Source organism: Narcine bancroftii, chromosome 9, assembly GCF_036971445.1.
Source record: "Narcine bancroftii isolate sNarBan1 chromosome 9, sNarBan1.hap1, whole genome shotgun sequence".
Taxonomy (NCBI): Eukaryota; Metazoa; Chordata; class Chondrichthyes; order Torpediniformes; family Narcinidae; genus Narcine; species Narcine bancroftii.
Window position 1 is genome coordinate 10880958 of NC_091477.1, and position 15769 is coordinate 10896726.

The following is a 15769-nucleotide window of genomic DNA, read 5'->3' on the forward strand; positions in this document are numbered from 1 at the left end:
AAAGTCCTTCATTGTCGCCTCTTTTATTGAATTCAGTCCCATTCCATTCCACGAAGGGGGACTGTTCTCTTCAAAGAAAGATGATAGAAATCTTGCTTGTGCTGATAGATAATACTTCTTAAATTCCAAAAGTCTAAGTCCTCCCAATTTATAGCCCCATGTTAACTTTTCTAGTGCAATTCTTGGCATTTATTATTTCACAGGAATGGTCTTATACAATAATGTAATAATTTTTTTAATGTTTTTAGTTCGTACAATAGGCAATGAATGAAATATACTGTAGCCCTGGCATTATTTTCATTCTTTTAGACAATTTATCTTCTTATTAATGTAATCAACAGATATTCAATTTCTGTAAATCTTTTTCTATTTTTTCTAAGCTGATAGAAATAATGACATAATAATTTACAGAATCTGTAAGTATTTAATTCCTTCTTTCTTCCACTTAAATCTATTACCTTTTTAGCATCTTTCATTATCGAAATTCTGCAATGGCATCATTTCACTTTTATCCATATTTATTTTATATACTGATATTCTTTCATTTCTCTAATATTGTTTGTAATCTTATCAGTGATCCAGCCGAGTCTGACATATATAATAGCACATCATCAGCAAATAAACTGATTTTATGTCCTTCCTGCCCAACTTTGAAGCCCTTAATATCCGGATCTCTCCTTATAATCTCTGTCAGAGGTTCAATAACTAGAATGAATAATGCTGGTGATAGGGGACACCTGTCTACTCAAGTGAAAAATAAATGACATTTGGTTATTAGTTATAATTTTAGCTTGTGTCTTATGATAAAGAGTTTTATCCAATTTATAAATTTTCTACCTACACCAAATTTTTCCATTCTCGTCAGTCAAATGCCTTTTCTTCATGTTTGGACCCAACCTTGATTTTTGGCAGATGCATTATATTGACTAATCTTCCGAGACAATTTGAAGAGTGCCTTCCTTTAACAAATCCACCCCAATCTGGATGTTTTAATTTTGGTAAATACTCATCCAGTCTATTGGCTAGTGCCTTTGCTAGAATTTTATAGTCTGCATTCAGAAATTATATTGGTCTGTATGATGATGTTTTTAATGGGTTGCACTAATTATAGTTGAAAAGGTTTCCAGGAGGGCTTCAGACTCCACTGCCTGGTCTAATATAACCATCAAAAGAGGCATCAACAATTTGTCTATAGAACTCAGGAGGGAACCCATCTTCCCATGGGGACTTATTAGTTTGCAAAGTACCCAAACCTTTCTCTATTTCTTCCCTTGTAAAAGGGACATCAAAGTCAAGATTTTAATTCTCTCTCCTAGTTCAGGAAATTCAACATTGGTTAAAAATTCTTCCATCTTGTTTTGTATAATTTCATATAGTATTGTCTAAATATTATATCTTTGTTTATCATATGTTATAGTACCAGCTTCTGTTTCTATTGCATTTAGCTTTAAGTTGCCAAAATAACACTATGAGCCTGTTCTCCTAGTACATAATACTTTTGCTTAGTTTTTAATACCATTCTATACATTTGTTGTGTATTATATTGTAAATTTTTGTTCTCTAACATTCTATATTTTTCTTGTGTTCCTGATATCTGATATTTCCAATTTTGTTATATGCTTCTCTAGACTTTCTAAATTTCTCACATATACTTTCAAGATTTTTAGTATGAGATCATTTATCCCCTCAAATAAGCTTTAAGCATATCCCATATTAGAAAACTTGTCAGTGGAAAGAAGATTGTTTGACAAAATATTTCTGTCCCTTTAATAATATAGCATTATGGCTCCATCTATCCATGTTTTTCCATTACCGTAATAGTTAACACTAACGGTGAGTGATCTGATAAAAGTTTTGCCAAATACTCAGTTTTTACCACTCTACCTTGTAACTGGGAGACGTTAAAAATAGGTCAATCCTTGCATGTAAATCACATACCCCTGAGTCGAATGAATGGTCTCTTTCTAAGGGATTGAGCCTTCTCCATATATCAACTAAATTTAAATCCTTCATAAATGATAATGTCATTTTTGCTGCTTTGACCCTTGTTATTATTCTTGCTGATTTGTCCAGTATTGGATCTAAACAAAAACTGAAATCTCCTCCAATCAATACTCGTCTTCATTGTGAATTATAAAAAGATATCATTCGTAAAGACTTCATTATAATTTGGTGTGTAAATGTTCATAAACGTCCATGATTCTGCACAAGTTTTGCAGTGTTCCACTACAAATATTCCAGCTTGATCAGTTAATGTCTCTTCCATTATTATTGGTATATTTTTATTTATTTAAATTGGTACACCTCTTGCTTTTGATACAAATGAATATGATATTACTTGACCCACCAATTCTTTTTAATTTTGCATGTTCCAATTTGGTAAAATGTGTTTCTTGTAAAAAGATTATATCTGCCTTTAAATTTATTTAGGAATGCGAAGGCCAGTTTTCTCTTCACCGTCCTGTTAATTCAATTAACGTTAAGACTAATAAATGTTAATGTTCTATCCATATTCTTCTTCTTTAAAACAATATTTTTTTAGAAAAGAGTAAAATATCTGACTCTAAATAAAGTGATCCTCTACCTTTAAGAAAAACAAAGCATCCCTGCCCTGACGTTGATGGTGACATATACATAGAGCCCCAAAAGCCAATGAAAAAAGCCCACAGAATCTCAAGGAAGAAGAACCCCTCCATTTCGCACTTTTTTTTGCTATTCCTTTCCAGGTGCCATTCTCCCCGAAACCAGAATCTCCTCCCTGCTATCACTTTTTCCAGTTTTTTTTTCCCTTTTACTGAACTCTTTTTTTTTTAAACAAAAAATAACTATATACACACACACACACACTCAACAAAAACCCCTCCCCACCCTCCCACCTCTTCAGCCAGCTCCCTTAAGGGGACCCAAATATTAAAACAGAAGAGAATATATACAATATTTCAAAGTACTTCCAAATTCATATATTCCAAATAAGACCACATTTTAACAAAAAGGGAATAATTATCATGCAAGTTACATGTAATTTTTTCCATAGTGATACAAGCTCTCAATTCATTATGCCAACGTGCAATATTAATCTCTACATTATCTTTCTAAGTACTAGCTACACATTTTCGTGCTACAGCCAACACTAAACATACAAATGCAATCTGAAATTTATCCAACCCCAATCGCTTCAAAGAGACCATATAACCCCAAAAAAAAAATTGATGGGTCTCATGGTATAATTTTGAGTAATTTTTCCAGAACCAAACCAATGCCTTCCCATAATGGTTGTACTTTACTAAACCCATATTTTTTCCAGTTTCTCTGGAGTCAAATATAACTGATGTAAAAAATTATAGTTAACCATTCCATATCTAGTTACACTTTAATAACACATAACTTCCCAATTCTCTTGAGGGATAATATAAGTTAAATCACTTTCCCATTGAACCCTGATTTCTCCCATTCTGGTTTATCCATACCTTCTTGTAACAATTGAAACATATTCAAAATATAACCTTTCTTTGGTATAGAGGAAATCAAAGATTCAAATTTTGTCAACATAGGTAAATTCATCTCTTTACCATAATTATCTTTTATCAGAGCTCTGTTGATAATATACAAACAGAGAATTTACAGATATATCAAATTTCTCCCTCAAATGGTTAAAGGAAAGAAATTGACCTTTTTCAAAACAGTCCTGAACTATCGTTATACCCTGAGAATTCCATCTCTTTAAATGATTATTGAACATTGAAAAAGGAATAAGCTGGTTATGATATAACGGGGTTTAAATTAATAACTTACCCTTCGATCCTAAAACCATATTTCTTTTAAACCATATCTTTAGCAAATGTTTTAATACTGGCATATTACATTCCTGCAATAAGTTCATATTCCACTTAAATATAAATTGGTGTATCTCAACTTCAGAAATACAAGCCATTTCCACCTTCGCCCAACTCGGGGATTGGTCCATATCCATCAATCTACTAACAAATTTCAACTGAGCTGCTTCATAATAATTTTGAAAATTAGGTAACTGAAGTCCACCTAATACATATTTCCATGCAAGTTTGTGCAAAGCTACTTGTGCTAATTTTCCCTTCCATAAAAACTCCTGCACCGCTCTATTCAGATCCTGAAAAAACCCTTTGAAAGTAAACATGGTATTGACTGCAACAAATATTGGATTCGAGGAAAAATATTCATTTTAAAGCAACTTACTTAACCAATTAATGTTAACGGAAGATTTTTCCATTTAATCAAATCCATTTTAATAAAGGAACATAATTTATATAAAGATTGATAATCTGCATTTATTATAACTCCTAAATATTTAATTCTATCTGACAATTTTAATTCTATAATATTTTTATATTCTGAATAATCTCCTTCCCCAAATGGCAATATTTCACTCTTATCCCAGTTTATTTTATATCCAGATAACTCTCCAAATTTCAACAATCTTGCAAATATTTCTGTCAAACACATCGTCTGCAAATAAATTAATCTTGTATTCATCATCCACAATTCTCATCCTTTTAATCTTATCATTGTCGTATTGTCTGAGCTAACGGTTCTTTAGCCAATGCAAACAAGGCTGATGATAATGGACATGCCAGGTCAATCGCGTCAATTTAAATGGTAAAGTTTGACCATTTGTCACCACCCTAGCAATAAAATAAGGGCCAAAATTAAACTTCTCTAACACCTTAAATAAAAAATTCCACTCAACCCTATCAAAAGCTTTTTCCGCATCCAGTGCAACCACCATTGATTGGGTGGTTGGGTTGCTGTCTAGATGCATTGACCAATGTTATCAATCTAAGGATGTTATCAGACAAGTTTTTCTTAATAAAGCCTGTCTGATCTATATGTATCAACTGAGGTAAATATTTTGCAAGTCTATTCAATAACACCTTCACTATAATTTTATAATCTACATTTAATAAAGAAATAGGTCTATATGAAGATACTTTCAAATTTTAATTTGGATAAATAAGATTCAATAGAACCAACATCCTGCTTTCCCTCAGAAGTATATAATTTTTGGTAAAATGAATAAAACAGATCATTAATTTCCTGAGGTTTATAGGTAACTATTGAATTCTTTTTAAGAGCATTAATAATTCACGATATCTATTCCATTTTTAATTGCCATGCTAATACCTTATGAGCTCTCTCACCCAGTTCGTAATAACATTGTTTAGATCGGTACTGGTAAGTTTGTAATGTATTATAATGTAATTTCAACTTCATTAAAGCAGCTTTTTTTTATCTTCTGTAACATCTTTCTGAAATCCCTTTTCGAACTCAGTAATTTTCTTTTCCAATGTTAAAAAACACTACGTGGCGGAAAGTTTAACTTTCATAGTGTAACTAATAATTTGCCCACACAAATATGCTTTCAAAGCGTCCCACAGTACAAAATTACTACTTAATGAAGTAGCATTCTCAGTCAGGAATAAAACAGTCTGTTCCTTAACAAAAGTAATAACTCTGGTTTCTTCAGTAGCATTGTATTAAACCTCCATCTACAAGACAAATGCACCACTTCCGGACTTGCACAGGAGAAGAATATAAAATGATCCAATATAACCCGGCTTTTATATTCAGCCTGTAAATTGTAAATGTGCCGATACCAAAAAAAAATCTTTTCTAGAAAATGAATCATGTCTAAATGAATGAAAGGAAAAATCTTTCTCTGTAGGATTTACTCTCCTCCAAACATCAATTAAATTCAAATCTTTCATCAAAGCTCCTATTTGTATTGCCGTCTTTGATTTTCTTATACTTTTCGGAGATCTATCCAATAAAGGATCTAAAACACAGTTAAAATCTCCCCCAATCAAAATATTTTCATGAGCCTGATTTAACAATAAAAAGGCCTCTGACATATATAACCATATATAACCACTTACAGCACAGAACAGGCCAGTTCGGCCCTACTAGCCCATGCTGTAACAAATCCCCAACCTCCTAGTCCCACTGACCAGCACCCAGTCCATACCCCTCCAGTCCTCTCCATGTAACTATCCAGTCTTTCCTTAAATGTAACCAATGATCCCACCTCAACCACGTCTGCCGGAAGGTCATTCAACATTAGGGTTAGGGTTAGGTGATGAACCCTTCATCACCTACATTAGGTGCGTAATATTTAACAAGATCCATGATTCAGCAAAAATTTTACAATTCACCATCAAAACCCTCCCTGCATTTCCTTCAAATAATTCCAATTCAAATGGTAATTTCTTAAGAATTAAACTCACTACACCTCTTGCCTTAGAATTAATAGAAGAAAACACACGACCAACCCACTCTCTCTTCAATTTCAAATATTCTTTTTCAGTCAAATGTGTCTCTTGCAAAAAAAAACAATATTAACTTTCATTTTCTTTATGTAAGCCAATACTCGTTTACACTTAATGGAATTATTCAAACCCTGAACATTAAAAGCTGAAAAACTCAAATTAGACATTTCATTAGTAATAAACTTCACACTACTATAAAAATTCCTCTCATTTCTAATTCCCTTAATATTCTGAACCCTCCCCTATATAAAAATTCCACAAAGTAAAAAAAAAATAGAAAAAATATACTACCCTAAACAAACTACTAAAAAGTAGTAGCTCCCTAAAAATCTGGGTGTTGGAAAACCCACTAGTGGCCGATGAGTATAAGGTCTCAGTGTCATCCACCAACCCCCCCTCCCAGTCAGACTTTCATAAAGTACATAATCAAATATATTCAACCCAATGATTCCAGTTCCAATGATTGTTCTGGGTCTTCAATGTCAAGAAAACTTTGCGTTAATTCAACTTTCTTTCCATTCTTTCCACGTTTCCCATTCCCATTACCATTTACCCTCCTTTTAGGCGACGATAATGGCGACCGTCCACTTCCTCACAGATCTGGCAACGAATTATCAAAAATTAATGCATCAAGGTCATTTTCAAAAATTGAGATTGAAAATTCCCATAAAAAAACTTTCAATACAGCCGGGTAACGAAAAGCAAATTTATAACCCTTTCTCCACAATACTTCTTTAGCTGAATTAAATTCTCGGCACCTTCTAATAAATTCTTGACTCAGATCAGCATTAAATAAAACGTATTTTGAACCATCATTGAAGTTTGATTTTGCCATGCCTTCTGCACTGCAACTCGTAATATCATTTATCTATCGTGATATTTCAAACGACGAATCAAAACTGCTCGCAGTGGTTGACCTGGAAACGTTTTTTTCCTCAATGCTATATGTGCCCGGTCTAGCTCCAGACCATCTGGAAAAAATTAATTGCCCAGTACCTCAGGGATCCATTTCTTAAAAAACTTTACTGGATCTGAACCTTTCATATCTTCCAGAAGACCTACAATTTTTACATTATTTCTTCGACCTTGATTCTCTAATAAATCAATCTTCTTCAATAATTCCTTCTTCTGAATCCAATCCACAAAAGAATCCTCCACTTTTTCTCTATTACGATCCACTTGATTCTTACATTCAAAAAAAAGCTTCAATTTTTTTTTTAAAATCCTGTACAGTATCCAGTTTTTATACATCTACTAACATCACTTTTAACTACAGTCATATCTTTCTTTCATAGAAGTCATCTCTTCACACAATATTATTAATTTTAGTTTTCACTTCCATAAATCCTTGATTTATCTGAGTAGACACCTGCATTGACACGTTTCCCATTTGATGAGCAATCTCTTCCAATTTTGTAAATACAGAATCCATTTCAGGTTCCATCACTTCCCCTTGAGGCCTACCTTCTCTAGTCCTAGTCCCGATATATCCTTCCTGTGTTGATTCCAGTAATGCTATGCTTTCTTCTCTTCTGATTTTGTGGTTCCTCTTCCCGTGCGGCTGCGGGTCTGGATACCCGTTGACAGCATGCCGACCTCATCACCCCACCGTCTTTCAGGCTCCCCCACAGCCCACACCTTTTCTAATAGTTCTCAGACTCGCAACGCACCGCACATGCCTGGAAGAGTCACTTACCGTGCAGGTTTGTCTTCCGACGTTACACTGCGCACCCCTAGACCACCAGGCATGACTGCGGACTCACGAGTCTGTCCCCACTCGGCCGATCTGCCCAGGGGCACGAGTCAGGGCCAGTCGAGCTCTTCACAGAACCGGCGCCATCTTGCGAACTCCAGTCGACAACTCCGTGGCTTCAATTTGGTAGGTAGGCCTCAATTCTTCAACACTTTTATAAAGTCATTTCTTTTGTAATGGAATCTTTGATTTCTTCACATTTATAGCCATTGAAATCCTCCACTATTCCAAAGTTTGCTAATACTATTTTTAACCACTTCTACAGGCTTTAAAATCAGGTATTTATGTCTAACTGGGGAAAGGTGGAACTGCAAGTCTTCCCTCTATCCCATCTTTTACTGAGCTCTCTGTGAACATTTCTATACAGTTTACTTTTAAAGAATAAATACAAGAGGTTTTAACAAAAATTTAAAAATATAACTTTTACTTAGTTCCATTAAAAATACTTTCACAATCTTCTCCCTCAGCAACCTTGATTTTTTTTAAACAAATGTCTCAGAAAATCTTTGACCTTGTTCTTGGTCTTGGGAAAAAAAAAGTTGCCAGTTCCCTTCAACCCTCAAAGTCACGGGATATATACTTGAGTATTTCAAGTTTTTAAAGCATATAGTTGTCTTTTCACATCTTCAAATTCTTCTTTGTTTAATCAGGTTGGGTTAAAGTCTTGGAAAAAAATAGTAACCTCTTCATGATCAACCTCAGGCAGACCATTATTCTGCTTCGAGTAATCACAAGATTCTCCTCTTTGTAGGAGAGGGATCTGAAAAATTCAGACAAAATAACAGGATATTTTGGAGGATATCACTATACTCTGATCAGGTCAATCTGTTAAAAAAATAATCAATCTGCAAGTGTGATGAACTAAAAAAGCCATACATCTGAGATACCATTTTTTTTTAAAGAATGAATTACGGAAGCAGATTTGCACAAAGATACAAATTTAGGGTCTAACCAACAATGAAAGTGTCCATCCAGCACAATAAGTAAAGAACGGAGGAAAAAAAAAACTTTTAAAAAATATTGCATCATCAATGCTTGGGCCGTATACATTAGCAAAAACTACCATTTTATGATACAGTTTGCCTGAAACGATAATGTAGCGACCACTTTTGTCTATGACATTATAATGCATAAAAGGAATGTTTTGGTTAATTAAAATAGAGACTGCCCCTGGCTTTAGCATTGAAGGAGGAATGAAAATGTTGCCCTCTCCATTTTAACATAAGAATCATCACAGCTTTGGACATGGGTTCCATGTGGTAAAACAATTTCAGACCTCAATTGCTTAAACTTTACTGCACTTGACTGGATTATTTAAACCTTTCACATTCCAACTTTGAGCATTGATAAAGTTATCCATGGTTTTTAATTAATGTTATTTTAAAAAGACACAAATTATCACCAAACTCCAGGTGGCTACCTTGAACTGTGGAATAACAGGTTATACAGAACTTAAAGCCATAACAATCTTGTAAACCTAATGCCTTAAACTAAAATACCCACCCTCCTTCCCAAATAGCCAAAGTCCGAGCTCAAAAAAACATTTTAAATCCAAAACTCTTCTGCCGTAAGTTCTCATTATAGCTTTATTACAAAAAAAATGTTTTCAAACAGTATGACATTGTATTTAAAGTTACAATCAAAGTGAAAGAAAAAGAATTTACATTAAAGATTCACACACAGGCCTGTTTTATTCCTGTCACTCTTTACCATAGTCAACTACAGAATAAAATGTGCATTTAGCGCATTGATTTCTCAAGTGTTTCTACGCAATAAGTATCCAAATTAAAACAGTAAGCCATTAATACTAAAAGAACAATTAATTTATAAATCTCCGCCTACTCCACATTTAAATTTGCAGGCTTAGTAGAACAAATAATCGAAGCACACACATGACTAAATTCCCCACACCTAACTTGGACTATGCACGTACATTATTATTATCTTTCTTCTTTGGCTTGGCTTCGCGGACGAAGATTTATGGAGGGGGTAAAAAGTCCACGTCAGCTGCAGGCTCGTTTGTGGCTGACCAGTCCGATGCGGGACAGGCAGACACGATTGCAGCGGTTGCAAGGGAAAATTGGTTGGTTGGGGTTGGGTGTTGGGTTTTTCCTCCTTTGCCTTTTGTCAGTGAGGTGGGCTCTGCGGTCTTCTTCAAAGGAGGCTGCTGCCCGCCAAACTGTGAGGCGCCAAGATGCACGGTTTGAGGCGTTATCAGCCCACTGGCGGTGGTCAATGTGGCAGGCACCAAGAGATTTCTTTAGGCAGTCCTTGTACCTTTTCTTTGGTGCACCTCTGTCACGGTGGCCAGTGGAGAGCTCGCCATATAATACGATCTTGGGAAGGCGATGGTCCTCCATTCTGGAGACGTGACCCATCCAGCGCAGCTGGATCTTCAGCAGCGTGGACTCGATGCTGTCGACCTCTGCCATCTCGAGTACCTCGACGTTAGGGGTGTGAGCGCTCCAATGGATGTTGAGGATGGAGCGGAGACAACGCTGGTGGATCCTCAACATCAACATTATTATTATAGTTAATCTTATTTTCCACGGTCATCTATTAACCTGAGTGCATTATTAATAAGTGAATAACTAAAGTAGCCAATATAAATCCTTATTATTCAAAGAAAATTCACTTAATACTCTTATTCAAGAAAAAGCAATTAAAGTGTTGTGAGATTACATAAAAGAAACAAACTTTCATGACTATAAACCAAACGAGTACATTACCCCTACAAAAGGGAGAGAACAGCCAAACTTCACCCAACCAAAAAAAAGTTTTGGACAGCAAACAACTATTCATGTGAGATTTGATGTTGAAGGAGAATCTTTCAAGAACCTTTGAGCATCTTCTGCCAAATTCAAAGACTTCTTCCTTTTAAAATTATTTTTATTGAGTTTTATCAGAAAAAAAATCAGTAAATCAATTGCTTAACAGATTTACAAATAATAGCGTATGGTACAGTAATACTGCTTAATTCTAAATCCAATAAACAGTAACACATGAGAGGTAAGTAAGAAAAAATGAAAAGAAAAAAATTCAAACCCACAGCAGTCAAGGTTAAAGTTCATTTTGCATCTAGCATTAAATCCAAATAAGCAGCTTTAGGGGATCCAAACAAACACATTCAGTAACATTCATTATCACACTGATTTAGTTAAATTATGGAAGTGAGCTATAAATGGGCCCAAAGTCTTAGCAAAGAAAATCTTGATTTTTGTGACATTATGCCTAATTTTCTCCAGATTTAAAAAGGAAATAAAATCCAATAGCCATTGATTATGTGTAGGTTGGAACTCATCTTTACATTTTAATAGAATTGCTCAAAGACTTCGGAAAGTTTAATATAGAGGTGTGTTGGGCATAACAAGGCAGGCTTAAAACCCTTGTACAGTTCAGACATGATTTCTCTATATTCTGCATGGAGATTCATCACTTCAGGACAGTAATCATCTACAAACCTAATCTGTTGTTCACAATACTGAAGAGTTCCTTTCTGACAGGGTTCACGAATTACGAGATCTTTTATTTAGTACCAGTGAAACCAAAGAATAACCAAACACGGGCAGCGTTCCGGTGCTGGCTTGGGAATCAAAGAACAATGAATTCTATCAAGCTCGAGCTTAGTAGAAAAGAATCTCTTCCCAAAAATATATCTGAAAAGAAGTTTGGGCAAGCCCAAAATTCATAAATTCTGTCGTCTGTTTATGGTCTCCAAATCAACAACTTTCAATGTTAATTTTAAATTGCTAGCAGACAGTTCAGAACACAATTTCTCTAATTTATCCACATGATCATTGATTGTATTCAAGCCTCGGTCCACAGATCCCAGGCATAAATAAATTTCTGACACAGGCTCCAAAACCTTTTCAAGAGTATATATAACTCCATGTTGACTTTCTTTTACTTTTTCAGTTATCAGCCATGTATGCTTGTTTAAAAGATCAAAAATGGAGTCCATAGTCAGGGTAGCCGTCTTCCTCTTGTTTGCCATTTTTTACAGCTTTACCACTCCTCACAGTCATTTTAAAATAATTAGCAATGGTAAGTAACAAAGGGGTAAAGTATAAAGCACTTTGGTTGAAAAGTTAGAAATGAATGAATGGAAGAAACTATTTTTTTTAAAAAGGAGCCCCTAACTACTGCTGCTAACCCAACAGATAACCCATTCTGTTATCTGTTTTCTTCAATACAAGTGCATATTATTTTTAAACATTGCAATTTAATTAAACTGCAGCTGTTAAAAAAATCAAAATCAAAAATTGAAATTCCCATATAATTTATGTCAAATTTTCTAAATAAAACAAAGGTACAATGTTAATGACATTGCTATCCTTTTTGACTGCTTTGTAAAGCAAACTGAAATGTTGAGGCAATTGTGATTACTTGTCCAACACCATAAAAATATTGAATGGATCATCTCAGTTTAGCAGAGAAAGACAGTAGTTTGTCATGTCATTAAATTCCAGAGTCAAGCAATGGAAGTGGAAAGAGACACAGAAACACCCATCATTCACTCCCTGCAAGCTTTAAGTTCAGGATTGATTATAAAATTATCCTTGTTTTCAAGTGCATCCATGGTCCCTTACCATCCTCTTGATAATAGTGTTCTCCATCCCAGACTATTCAAAGCATCTGGACACCTCTGAAATAGCTAGACCCCTGATCTTAATGAATGTCAGCTGCCAAGGTGGTAAGCTCAGGAATTCATTTCCCAATTCCCTTTAGTCATTTAATATTTCTTTTTAAATTTAAACAGGCCCTTTTGGCCTACGTGCCCAGGCCCTCACCCCCAAATGCACCAAATGACTTACAAGGATGGGAGGAAACTGGAGCAGCCCGGAGGAAACCCAAGGGGAAAATGTTCAAATTCCTTATAAACAGTGCTGGATTTGAACCCAGGCCATTGGCACATTTTGACCAAGTCTTTGCCTCAAAGTTTTACACACTAAAAGTACTGTACAAAAGTAGTGGTTGTTAAGTTGCAAGGCAATATTAGACAGTGGGGAGAGCCAAATTATTTTTAATGCACCTGAACTACAGAAAAGCATACTGTTCAATACTACAATTATAAATATGATTTAATAATGAAAATATTTGTGAGAATATTTGAACAAAACTTCAATAATAGATTTCTTGTGGTGCAACTCCAAGTTGAATCTTGTTTGCTGATTATTTCATAATTCCCTTAATTTTCATGAATCAGGGCTCAAGATGCCTTTGTATCCAACCCCTCAAGTACAACTCCAGCAGGTTGGAGTTTATCAAAATTTAACAGAAAAGATAAAAGGGTCAACCAAAGATGCAAATGTCCAACTTTACCCTTGAAATATAATAATCAACTATTTTAGGTTGCATATTTGCTCATGAGTAATGATAACAAAACTACAAAGCATTATTCAAGGAGTCCATTAAGAGGACTCGAAGTACTCTTAAATAGCAATTTTAGAACATCCAAACCACTACTAACTGCATCTTGAAAGTAATAATTTTTCCATTGCAGGGAAACATAACAAAGTTTCCCCCACCCCCACCCTTTAGTGACAAGATCATTGAATGTAATGACATTGATTACAAAGATGCCTAGAGTTGCTGTTGAAGTGCTCACATCCCACAGTGACTTCACCAGAACATTAATAAATGGACAAAGACCTGCCGAGAAGGTCGTAACAATTCCATTTATTGCAAAGCTATCACATGAAAAATATTATTCTGGGGTGGTGGGGGGGGGGGGGAGAAAGAAACACAATGCTGGAAAAACTCAGCAGGGATAAAGGTAAATAACCAACGTTTCGGGCTTCAAGATATGCAACAACCACAACATTTCAGGTCAGTTCTTCGGATTCTCACATTCAACGGTTTAAAATACACTGCAGGGCAAAGAAACTTTAGGAAGTAAAGCGAAACTCCATGTAAAAAGTAAAAACTTCTTTTCCCGAATATTGGATAAACTTCCCCCCAATAGTTCTGATTCACACCCCCCCCAAAAAAACAGAGAGAAAGAGATAAGAGGGAATGTCTGTCTCCAAGGAGATAAAACAACACAAGTACAAGTCTGAAAAGAGAATGCATTATTCTGCAAGAGTGTGTGGCCTTGCGAGCCTGCCTCATGTGGCAGAAGCAGGGCCTAGAAAGTGCCCCCCCCCCTCCCTCCCCCAAATAAAGCAGCACACTCCAGTGGGATTGAATGAGGGGTCGGAATTCAACATCACACAGGTACTCACATGGGGTCCAGCGCCCTTGACAACCAAGATCTGAAAGCGTCCAGATTCTCAATGATCATCTTCCCAAGGTCTCTGCCCCAGATCCAGTCTCACCATCAGAGAGAGTGTCAGGGCTCAGTGGCAGTGCACCCGCGACATGACAACAAACCCAGCGCAGGCCGCAGCGCGCCGCCCGCCCGCACGACGGCCCGACCGAGACGGAGACGGACGGGCGCCGGCCACCAATCGGCGAGCCCCGGCTCCGGCCGACTGGCCAATGAAGCGGGAGGAAAGGGGCGGGGCGGGACCAGCGAGGGATTCAACGGCCTCGGCGCCGATCGGTCCGAATTTGGGATTTTTCTTCGAACGGGTTTTTTTTTTAATTGGGGGCGGGGGGGGGTTGGATTTCACGGAGGGTCCCGACACGACAACGTAAATCGCGAGCGAGTGATGGGGGGGGGGGGGGGGAGTGGACTAGGCCGCGGATGCTCAATCAGGGCTGAAAACGTCGTGTGGGCACGCACTCTCTGATAGGCAGCATTCCTGTCCAATCACAAGGCGAGTTGTGAAACGTTCTTTTGCTATTGGACACTTGCTCAGTAGGAGGCGGGATGTTCGGATCCAGCAGGGCACCTTGCGGCGAAAAGGGGAAACCCAGCGAAAGTCAACTGAAACTTTTATTTTTGAGGCAATGCATCGGATATATTTAAGGCGATATCGGCGCAAGGCCCAACGTCACAAAAATAGTCTGACGTCATTTGATGGACAGCGGGAAAGCCCCGCCTCCTCTTCCAGGGGCATCTCGCGAGACCACCCCCTTCTCGCTCCACGTGCACTTCTCCCTGCGGTAGCAATTCTTGCGGGTGTTGCAAATCCAAGGGTCCTTCCGTGCGGCGACTCTGCCGCCAGGGCCTTATGATCCCGGGACGAGGGGGGGGGGGAAGGGGGGGGGGGAAGGGGGGGGGGGGAAGGGGGGGGGGGAAGGGGGGGGGGGAAGGGGGGGGGGGGAAGGGGAGGGGGAGGGGGAAGGGGAGGGGAGGGGGAGGGGGAGGGGGAGGGGGAGGGGGGGGAGGGGGAAGGAGGGAGGGGAGGTGGGGTTCAAGCCCAAAACTAATTGCATTTACCTGCTGAGCTTCTCCAGCCTTGTGTTTTTACTTCATCAAGCGCGGGGTCTGCAGGGCTTTTGTGGACCTGCCTTCGTCCGTCCTTGGAGAGTGACTGGAATAAAGAGTAACAGCGGGTGCAAGGGATCAGGAGGGAGAGCGATGAACAGAGCTGAATTTTGTGTGCTCAAGGAAATAAGGGTTACAGCACAGAAACAGGTCCTTTGCCACTTCAGGTCGATGCCAAACTATGATTCTGCCTAGTCCCACTGACCCAATACCGAGTCCACCCCCCTCCATGTACCTATTCAGATTTTAAAATGTTAGAATTGATCCCACATTTACAACTTCAAATGACAGCTCCCACCACTCTCTGTGAAGAAGTTCTGCCTGAAGTACCCGCTTTCACCC

The 15769-nt window shown here is 37.4% G+C and overlaps 1 protein-coding gene across 5 annotated transcripts in view; it reads right to left on the reverse strand.

Annotated features, from left to right (window-relative positions):
• rbm27 (RNA binding motif protein 27) overlaps positions 1 to 14955 on the reverse strand; it is a 122535-nt gene extending 107580 nt beyond the window's left edge. For 2 of the 5 annotated variants that reach the window (XM_069898128.1, XM_069898129.1), the window contains exon 1: positions 14277 to 14740. In XM_069898128.1, coding sequence (XP_069754229.1) covers positions 14277 to 14335 — 59 coding nt within the window. In that variant the 5' untranslated portion in view covers positions 14336 to 14740. Of the gene's footprint in view, positions 1 to 14276; positions 14742 to 14779 lie in introns of those variants that run through there. The other 3 variants (XM_069898130.1, XM_069898126.1, XM_069898127.1) reach the window with 2 other exon arrangements.
• Positions 14956 to 15769: the final 814 nt, after the last annotated feature.